We start from the raw sequence: 11,290 nt of genomic DNA, 5'->3' as shown, positions 1-11,290 counted from the left end.
CCACTGGTATGTCATCTGGGCCAACCACCTTTCCACTCTTCATCCTCTTCATAGCAGTCCTCACTTCATCCTAACTGATCCACTCCACTTCCTGATTCACTATCTCCACCTCTTCTAACCTTCTCTCTCTCTCATTTTCTTCATTCATCAGCTCCTCAAAGTACTCCATCCACCTTCTCAACACACTCCTTGCTCGTCAGCACATTCCCATTTGCGTCCTTTATCACCCGAACCTGCAGCACATCCTTCCCAGCTCGGTCCCTCTGTCTTGCCAATCGGTATAAATCCTTTTCCCCTTCCTTTGTGTCCTACTTCTCATACAGCTCGTCATATGCCTTTTTCTTAGCCTTTGCCACTTCTCTCTTTGCCTTTCGCCGCCACTCCTTGTACTCTTGCCTACTTTCTTCATCTCTCTGACTATCCCACTTCTTTTTCGCAAACCCCTTCTTCCTTATACTTTCCTGTACTTCCTCATTCCACCTCCAAGTCTCCTTATCTTCCTTCCTCTGTCCAGATGTCACACCAAGTACCTCATCATCCCACCCATCTTTACCACTATCCAGCACCTTTCTCGCCTCCTCCCTAAATTCCACGCAACAGTCTTCCTCCTTCAGCTTCCACCATCTGGTCGTTGGTTCAGCCTTCACTCTCTTCCTCACCCTCACCTCGAAAATCATCCGACAGACCACCAATCGATACTGTCGAGCTACACTCTCCCCTGCCACCACCTTACAGTCTCTAATCTCTTTCAGGTTGCATCTCCTGCTTAAGATGTAATCCACCTCTGTGCACTTTCCTCCACTTTTATGTCACCCTGTGTTCCTCCTTCTTCTTGAAATACGTATTTACCACTGCCATTTCCATTCTTTTTGCAAACTCTACCACCATTTGCCCTTCCACATTTCTCTTGTTGAGACCGTACCTACCCATCACCTCCTCATCCTCTTTATTTCCTTCCCTAATATGCCCATTGAAATCTGCTCCAATCACCACTCTTTCATCGTTGGATACACTTTCCACCACTTCATCTAACTCACTCCAGAAATCTTCTTTATACTCCATTTCACACCCCATATGCGGGGCATATGCACTGATGACATTCATCATCACCTCTTCAATTTCCAACTTCACACTCATCACTCGGTCCGACACTCTCCTCACCTCCAATACCCTCTTGACATAATCTTCTTTCAGGATTGCCCCGACACCATTTCTCCTCCCATCTACACCATGGTAGAACAGTTTGAAACCACCTCCAATGCTCCGAGCCTTGCTCCCCATCCACTTGGTCTCTTGTACACACAGTATGTCCACCTTTCTTCTCTCCATCATATCAGCCAACTCTCGCCCTTTGCCAGTCATTGTCCCAATATTCAGAGTTCCAACTCTCACCTCCACACTTCTACCCTTCCCCCTCTCCCACTGCCTCCGGACTCGCCTTCCCCGTCCCCTTCTACTCCTTCGCCCAGCAGTAGCACAATTTCCACTGGTACCCTGCTGACCACCGGTACCGGTGGCGGTCGTTGGTAACCCGGGCCTCGACCGATGCGGTATGGAAATTCGTTTTGTTGTCCGCATAATAATTTGGCTTCGGTTTTTCTGCCGGATGCCCTTCCTGACGCAACCCTGGTCGCCTCTTACGACACAGGGATATGGTACACCTATGTTAACCGGGGTATACACCGGCCCAGTACACTGGTACTCATTTCGCCGACCTCGGAAGGATGACAGGCTGAGTCGACCCCCTGGTGTATTAATTCAGTGACCCAACGGGACTTGAACTTCGGACCTTTTGGATCCCAAGCCGCTGCCCTAACCACTGCGCCAACACGAGGCTTATATGTATGTAAATATATATATATATATATATATATATATATATATATATATATATATATATATATATATTCAGTGGCCCAACGGGGCTTGAACTCAGGACATTTTGGGTCCCAAGCCACTGCCCTAACCACTGCGCCAACACCAGGCTATATATATATATATATATATATATATATATATATATATATATATATATATATATATATATATATATATATATATATATATATATATATATATATATATATATATATATATATATATATATATATATATATATATATATATATATATACACACATATATATATATATATATATATATATATATATATATATATATATATATATATATATATATACACACATATATATACACACACACAAATATGTATATATAAATATATATATATATATATATATATATATATATGTATATAAATATGTTTAAATATATATGTTGAAACATATATGTGTTTATACATATATATGTATATATATATATATATATATATATATATATATATGTATATATAAATATGTTTAAATATATATATATGTTGAAACATATATGTGTTTATACATATATATATGTATATATATATATATATATATATATATATATATATATATATATATATATATATATAGATATATATATATATATATATATATATTCGTGTCGTTGTATGCAGTTTTGTGCTCTGCCTGGAACACAGGCATCATCCCAACTGACTGGAAGAGGGGCCTTGTTGTCCCTCTCTGGAAAGGGAAGGGTGATTGCCAAGACTGCAACAACTACCGAGAGGTGACGCTGCTCTCAGTGCCGGGCAAGGTCTTTGCTCGGATAATTCTTGATAGGGTTCGCCACCATCTGCTTGAGCACCAGCGTCCAGAGCAGTCAGGCTTTACACCGAAGAGGTCAACGATTGACCGTATCCTTGCCCTTCGTGTCCTCACCGAACACAGACGAGAGTTTTGGCAGGGCTGCTTGCAGCCTATGTTGATCTCTGTAAAGCGTTCGATTCAGTGAATCGGGATGTCCTCTGGAGGATTCTTGGTCTTCGTGGGGTGCCACCAAAACTGATCGATCTGATATCTGAACTCGACTCTGGTACTGAGAGTGCTGTGAAGTGTGGTGTTACCATCTCTGACTTATTTCCAGTTGTTACTGGAGTTCATCAGGGGTGTGTACTGGCCCCCACACTTTTCAGCACTTGTACGGACTGGATTTTAGGGAGGATGTCGGAGAGATCAAGCTGCGGTGCATCGTTTGGGAATGTCAAGATCTCGGACCTTGATTTTGCAGATGCTGCAGTCATCTTTGCGGAGACTTTAGACATCCTTTTGGGGGCCCTCCAGGTGCTGAATGAGGAGTCGGAGCCGCTGGGATTACGGGTTTCTTGGGTCAAAACTAAGATCCAGGCTTTCGGTGACATCTTGGATGCTGCTGTCCTGTCTGTGTCTGTTTGTGTTGAGGATGTTGAGGTCGTGGAGAGATTCACTTACCTTGGCAGTGATATTCATGTCTTTGCTGGCTGCGAGTCAGAGGTCAATAGACGTCTGGGACGGGCATGGGGAGTCATGGATTCACTGGATCATGGGGTGTGGCGCTGCCGGTACCTGTGCGGGAGGACGAAAGTCCGAATCTTCAGGTCCTTGGTACTTCCAGTCTTGCTCTATGGATGCGAGACTTGGACTCTGACCAAGGATCTGAGACGGAGACTTAATTCCTTTGGTACCAGCTCTCTTGGAGAATACCAGGAGAATCCTTGGCTATCGCTGGTCGGATTTTGTGTCCAATGAGCGGTTGCTGAGAGAGACTCGGATGAGATTTGTTGCCTGCATAGTCCGTGAGCGTCAGTTGCGGCTGTATGGACATGTGGCTCGTTTTCCTGACGCTGATCCTGCTCACCAGATTCTCTCAGCGGGGGAGTCTCGTGAGTGGAGGAGGCCAGTGGGCCGACCACGTGCCTCGTGGTTGCAGCAGGTTGACCATCATCTCAAGGAGATGGAGATGGGCCTGGCATCTGCCTGGGGGATGGCCAGACTGAGGCTCCTGGAGTACCGGCGGAAAGTGGATGCAGCGACGCGCTGTTCTGGCACATGCTCCCATACCTGACCTGATATATATATATATATATATATATATATATATATATATATATATATATATATATATATATATATATATATATATATATATATATATATATATATATATATATATATATATATATATATATATATATCTATATATATATCTATATATATATATATATATATATATATATATATATATATATATATATATATATATATATATATATATATATGAATCTATTCACATATTCAGGAACATGAATGCATCTATCCATGTCACATGGTTGTATTTCTTTCATGTATGCTCATTATTTATTGTGAAAATCAGCCAGGAAGGCTGAGTTCATGCTTCCACATTGTCTATAATCTATATGTCCATTTCTTTGCATGCCATCTAGATGTGCACATCATTCATGTTTGTACATTTTTTGCATCGAAAGTTGAGGCTTGTGGAAGAGCCATAACATGCAGAACAGAAGAGAAAGAAGAAGCACATTTTATGCCTTTAGACACATAGGGCTGCTGTGGCAGTTTTTCCTGGTCCATCCAGCCATCCATTGGGACCATACTCTGTGCAGAGCGTTGGTGCCGCCGAAGCAGTCTCCTTGTGAAGGGGTCAAATTTTGGACAGGCAGCCACTCCGATGCAGGACACTTGAATGTCTCATTCTTCACAGTTAGCTGGTACTCGTTTTGCTGACCTCAATAGGATGACAGGCTGAGTCAACCCATCTCATGTTATTTTAATGGATGCCAAGTGGCTAAAACTCAGGACAGTCAGACCTGAAGCCAGCCACCTCAACCGTGAATCGAACTCCTGAGTTGAAGAGAAAGAACACAATGGAAATCTGGGAACACACCAACCTTCTGGTGGAGGGACAGTTGAAAGAAGAATTGGCGAGGGAAATAATGAAAGCGAGGAGTCGGGGGTGAATGCAATCTAAAACACAGCAAGATGAGTCCTGAAAGAGGAGGAAGCAAAACGGGCATTAAAGCAATGGGACAATAAGCGTAAAGCAGGGTGGATGAAGTACAGAGAAAATGTAATAACCTGGAAAGGAAGGCGTGTGCTTCGGGAAGGAGTATTAGGTTGGAAAAGGTCATGAGCAGGAATGGGGAATGCTCTGAGTCGGGGAACAGCCAGCCTGCACATCATGTTTACACAACATCTGTATTTTGACATCAGCCATGGTTGCACATCATCCATAAAGGTGCATTATTTATTAAGCACATCATGTAAGTTTTCACAAGATCCATATTTATTATCATTATCCCTGAATGCACATTATCATATTTGTTTCATATCATTATCATATCATATTATATTTGTTTTCATCATTTTTCATTATCATGATATGATATTATAATCATATCATTATCATATCATATTATATATACATTATCATTATCATATCATATTATATTTGCACATTATCCCTGAATGCTCAGCATCGATGTCTGTCTGTCATCCATTGATGCACATCATTTATGCTTTGTGCATGTATCCATGTCAATCCATGAATATGTACATCTATGTTTGTACCTCATCAATGCAGGCGCATTATTTATGTGTACTTCTCGTCCATAAGTGTGCGTTATTCAGGTACATCTATTTTCGTATATTTTTGCAAATCATTCATGTATGCGCATTATTGAAGTGCACTTGGCTCTGGATGTCGGTAAATTATGATTATCCATTTATACTCATTCCTGGACCTACATATAAATACATATTTAGTTCATGTACATATGTTGTTTAAGTATGTAGATCTCATTTGCACAAATTCCGATTGTACACATCATCTACGTCTCCGTGCACACATGAATTGTTTATTCGATGCAACATGCAGCAAATACCTTTCACCTGAAGCTGCAGATAAATGATGATTTGATTAATGTCTTGGCAGCAACAAAAGAGGATCATTGATGATCTCCAACTTAAACTTGAAAAGATGGCAGAAAATAAATCAATCCAGGCCAAGTTCGTAACTGAGAAGACCAATAAGTTTCAGTCTTCTGTAAACCTCAATCGGAAAATTCTGGACAGGTTTAAGGTAAGTCACCTTTTCTTTGTTTGACTTGGATTCCACAGAACAATCACGAGGATTTGCTTTCAAGCACGTTTCTAAATAATCCTTCAAACGAGATTTTGGGGTTAAGAGCGAAGGAGTTTTTAACCATCTGATGTGATTTGCATGATTGTCTACAAGCTTGCACATTGAGAAAGGGACATCATGCAAATCCACTTAACCGTCATCTAAATGAGGATGCTTCTCCTTGGTATTGGACATTTAATCGTGGGACACTCTTTTAGATTCCCATTCAATCAGGTGACTCGATTCTTCGGTCAAATCCCATACGATGTGTTGGCTTGTCCTATATTTCTTAATCTTCTTGGATTTTAATTCATACTACACTGATCTATTCTCATACCTCAGTCCTTCATGTCACGTGTATATGAATTCTGTCACTCTGAACAACTTGAAAATTCCTGTATAAATTGCTTTCAGTCCATCGACGGGCCCAACCAGCCAATTTGTGAAAGACTTGTGAAAAACAAATGTACCTTTCCAGTTTTGCAATGGGGGTGACCCTAACGGTGTGTTCCAATGGCAGGTTGACCTAAAAAATCTTGATTCGTTGTTGAACGAAGAAAGATCTTCACACATAATCACAGAGGGGAAACGTCTGTTACTCGTGGATGAACTTGCCCTGGCAAAGAGTGCCCTCGAGGAAGAGAAGACACGTGGCAATCGGCTTTTCCAATCTCTGGAAAGGTACGTAGGCATAACATGGCTCATTTTAACTCTTCGTAGTCTTCCCTCAGTTGGTTTCTTTGTGGTTTGTAGTGCAAATGATATTTATTTTCACCTGTTTAGTTACTGTAGTGTATCTTGTGATGTGTATTGTTCCCAAACGTGTCGTGTGCTGGATCTTGCAGTTTGCGGCATCAAAAGGCAAAGTTAGACAAACTGCTTCAGGAGAAGGAAGACTTGTTGGCAAAGGAGACTTCGTTCAAACTGGTAATGATTATATTTGCATTTCAACCATGCATGTGCAGTATTAATGTGTGCACATCATCCAGATGTGTGCGTCCATCAGGTACATCTGTGTTTGCATTTTTCAAGAACACTTGTATTGTTACGAATTTGGAAGCTTACTGCACTCAACATTCAGGTCCTTATCGAACAGTTATATCGGTAAAGCATGAGTCACATTTGCTCTTCGGCTAGGTTACGGCGGCCGTACCCCCCCCTGAATTGACAGAAACGTGCGCTGGCCGCAAAGTTTCTGAGGTGGCCTCAGGGTGGCCCTTCGTAGGGGTCTCCGTGGAATTAATGCGTGGAGTTATAACTTTTTTTCATTTCTAGGTTTGCCGTAGCAATTCGACAAGCCGTAGCCATGACGTAGATGTGTTCCACGTCGACCGTACGTAGGGCGTACGGTGGGCTTGCGTTATCCGTGCGTTTTCCGTAGGCTCTTATCAATGAAAAATGAATTTTGCCAACCCCCAAAAAGTTACGGCGGCCGCACTATTTCCATGTTCGCCTTAGGGCCCCCCTGCGGTCGCCTTGCGGGCACCTTGAGGCAACCTTGCGTCTGCCTTGAAAATTCTATGGCCGCCGCAGGGACGCCCTGAGGTCACCGTGCGACATCAAATCAAAGACCGTACGGCACCCCCACGTTTTCGGTCTCCACAATTTCTAAATACCCTGTGCGGCTACCCAAAAATAAAACACATGTGACTGCTACATTGTGTGACTGTGGAAATACTGTGGCCACCCTATAATTGCTAGTGGCCGGAGATTTTTTAGACCCTACGGCCGCCGAGCCAAATGTGACTGAAGCATAAGTGTGTGTTTATAGTTAGGGCCCCCTACCTGTGTCTAACGGGAATTACACGTGTGTGCTGTGGAGCTTCGTTTACAAGAAACCTCCTTCACTTCACTTCACACACCGACGCCATTGCCCACGTGCGTTCGGCCACATGCGTGGGCGGAGATTTCCATCGCCTCAGACCGGGACTCCGCCCAGGAAGGCAGGGGCGTGCCCCTTGTTCAATCACGCCACAGAGAGCGACTTTCCCAATGCACCCCGGCCAATGGGATTGAGATTGCCACAGAGAGCGACTTTCCCATGATGCCCAGTCCAATGAGGGTGGAGAGCGCCTCAGACGGCGATTTGCCCACCCTGGTGGAAAAATAAATATAAAGAAACGCCAGGCTGGGAGCGAGGGTGGTAAAAGGGTCGTGGTGGTAAAAGGGGTCGTGGTGCTGGAGGTCGTCATGGTGGTGGTCGTCGTGGTGGTCATCATCATCGTGTTGCGGGTTTGAGTCCCGCCGAGCTGGATCATCGTTGCCTCTTATCTTCTCCTTGGTCTTGGTCGGTTGGTGCGTGGCCGGTTGGGGAGTGCGGTACCTGGTGCTTGTAGCAGCATCGTGTTGCTGGTTCGAGTCCCGCCGAGCCGGATGGTCGAAGACCACACGAGGTGGACAGGTCCAAGTACAGGCTCTGGTCTCCAGCTCACCTGTCCTCGAGCTGGAAGCCTTCAATAAAGACGATTAAGGTCCATTTCTTTTGGGTTTGGGTGTCTGTGTGTGTGCCCGTCTTTAAGTAGCAACTGTATAAGTGCTTGTGCATAAATTTCCATTTATTTTATAGTCGGATAACTCTGCTCTTCTGTGTGCCCCTCCCTGCCTGTTGTAAACAAATCTCCATTTTGTTAAAATGTATCAGATCGTTTCTGTGTTTCTATCATTGGTTTACCACACTGCGAATGGGAACTGGGAGGCTTCATTGTTGCCGTAATCGTGCAATCGGCCCGGCAGGATTCTAGTACTCTCCGCTCGGGGTACGGCTTGGATCCGGCTCGGTAACGGCCTGGATCGCGCAGATTCTGCCGAGGATGAATTTCCCTGGTAGTTTGGACGACGTGGGTATTTCGGTAAATTGATATTGGCAATCGACCCTATCCCACGCGGTTGAACTATTGGCGATCTTCGGTCCGATAAGATAAGGGACCCATCGGCTCCAGGGTTATCCGGGGTGACGACCTATAAATTCTGGGTGTTCAGTGGAGCCGACTCTTTTGCTCCACCTAGCGGTCGTGCTCGCCACCGAAACTCGGCCCCACAACAATTGGTGTTCAGGAGTGCGATTCGGCCCCTCCGCCTCCACGAAATTCACGGGATTCGGATCAGGGGTGGAGGGAGCAACCCCCCCCCCGTTTCCCCCAAATTGCAAGCATCTTGTATATTATTTCCGAGTTTGTGGTTTCGTGTCGCGCTATCTTCGACTTTGTTCTGCGCTCGAGTAATGTGATATTCGGCTTACATTATCTCAAAGACCATGTGAGGTGCATGGTACAAAAAAAAGTAAATAAAATGGTTCTGAAACAGTGAAATCGTGCCTGTGTGTTGATACCACGAATCAAACTGGCCCCATCAGATGTGAACTTGCCATTCATTCTTGAAAGAACAAAAGAATCAGTTTCCAGTAAGAGCCAGCTACTGCATGACTATAAACAAAGCGCAAGGCCAAATCTTTGATAAAGTTGGGTTATATCTTCCACAGCCGGTGTTCAGCCACGGTCGGCTATATGTTGCCTTCTCACGATCACGTCGGTTCTCGGACATTACGGTGCAAATTATACCAACTACAAAACAAGGGTTCCACAATGACAATGCTATAACCAAAAACATTGTGTATCAAGAAGTACTTTGAACATTGTATTCCACTTACTGCATTAAAGTAAAATTACTACTGATACTCTGCATCAGTTCCTTTCTCAAACACACCCACCCCAACATGTCGCACAGAGCGTGGGTTATGCGAGTCAAATTATATTTTCAAGTCGCAATATGGCTAACCAAGATGAGCTGAGGCAGGGACATTTAATCGTGGGACACTCTTTAAGATTCCCATTCAATCAGGTGACTCGATTCTTCGGTCAAATCCCATACGATGTGTTGGCTTGTCCTATATTTCTTGATCTTCTTGGATTTGAATTCATACTACACTGATCTATTCTCATACCTCAGTCCTTCATGTCACGTGTATATGAATTCTGTCACTCTGAACTACTTTCAAATTCCTGTATAAATTGCTTTCAGTCCATCGACGGGCCCAACCAGCCAATTTGTGAAAGACTTGTGAAAAACAAATATACCTTACCGGTTTTGCAATGGGGGTGACCCTAACGGTATGTTCCAATGGCAGGTTGACCTAAAAAATCTTGATTCGTTGTTGAACGAAGAAAGATCTTCACACATAATCACAGAGGGGAAACGTCTGTTACTCGTGGATGAACTTGCCCTGGCAAAGAGTGCCCTCCAGGAAGAGAAGACACGTGGCAATCGGCTTTTCCAATCTCTGGAAAGGTACGTAGGCATAACGTGGCTCATTTTAACTCTTCGTAGTCTTCCCTCAGTTGGTTTCTTTGTGGTTTGTAGTGCAAATGATATTTATTTTCACTTGTTTAGTTACTGTAGTGTATCTTGTGATGTGTATTGTTCCCAAACGTGTCGTGTGCTGGATTTTGCAGTTTGCGGCATCAAAAGGCAAAGTCAGACAAACTGCTTCAGGAGAAGGAAGACTTGTTGGCAAAGGAGACTTCGTTCAAACTGGTAATGATTATATTTGCATTTCAACCATGCATGTGCAGTATTAATGTGTGCACATCATCCATATGTGTGCGTCAATCAGGTACATCTGTGTTTGCATTTTTCAAGTACGCTTGTATTTGTGTGCAGAGACATCTTGTTTGTCCATGAACACTCATCCATGTAGGTACATTCAAAATAATGTGTTGCCCACATACATATGTTTTGAAAGTGTGCAAAGATAATATGCACACATTCCGGTGCAGACACTGACAGTTTATGCAACGTCACGCATTTATGTTGTGTATCACAAAGCGATGGTTTGATAATGTTGTGGCAGGAACAAGACATGAGAATTAAATATCTGCATCGTCTAATCAACGAAGCAGATATAAAGATATCGAAGCAATCCAAGCTCATACAGAGTCAGGCTGTTGAACTGGAACTGAGTCGACCTCACATTGAGCGTTTCAGCAAACTTCAGGTGAGTTTATGTATGACTGTCTTCTCATGGCTTCTCACAGTGCAATTAATAGCCTTCAATAATTCACCTCTTAAAGCCATGGAGACAAACTATTGTTGCGGACCCAGGGTTGCAAGGGTACAATGAGGGTGGAGATATCCCTGGTTTCTCCCGGGAATCACTGGCCATCACACGCAAATAAGTTAGTGCCGTGGCGGATCGTCAATCGACCGTGAATGTCAATAATGTGAACACGTGACCTAGTGTCCTCTGTCTGACTACCAT

At 43.5% G+C, this 11,290-nt stretch overlaps 1 protein-coding gene across 1 annotated transcript in view; it reads left to right on the top strand.

Moving 5' to 3' along the window:
- LOC147012689 (uncharacterized) overlaps nt 1-11,290 on the top strand; it is a 58,192-nt gene that overhangs the window by 25,406 nt on the left and 21,496 nt on the right. Inside the window, exons 9-14 of the mRNA XM_085855748.1 lie at nt 5,848-5,994; nt 6,515-6,717; nt 6,882-6,963; nt 10,160-10,320; nt 10,485-10,566; nt 10,883-11,026. Coding sequence (XP_085711874.1) covers nt 5,848-5,994; nt 6,515-6,717; nt 6,882-6,963; nt 10,160-10,320; nt 10,485-10,566; nt 10,883-11,026 — 819 coding nt within the window. The remainder of the gene's footprint in view (nt 1-5,847; nt 5,995-6,514; nt 6,718-6,881; nt 6,964-10,159; nt 10,321-10,484; nt 10,567-10,882; nt 11,027-11,290) is intronic.

Source organism: Eptatretus burgeri, chromosome 14 (assembly GCF_056783735.1).
Source record: "Eptatretus burgeri isolate ZD-2024b chromosome 14, Ebu_testis_v1, whole genome shotgun sequence".
Taxonomy (NCBI): domain Eukaryota; kingdom Metazoa; phylum Chordata; class Myxini; order Myxiniformes; family Myxinidae; genus Eptatretus; species Eptatretus burgeri.
This window is presented reverse-complemented; position numbering and strand designations above follow the sequence as displayed.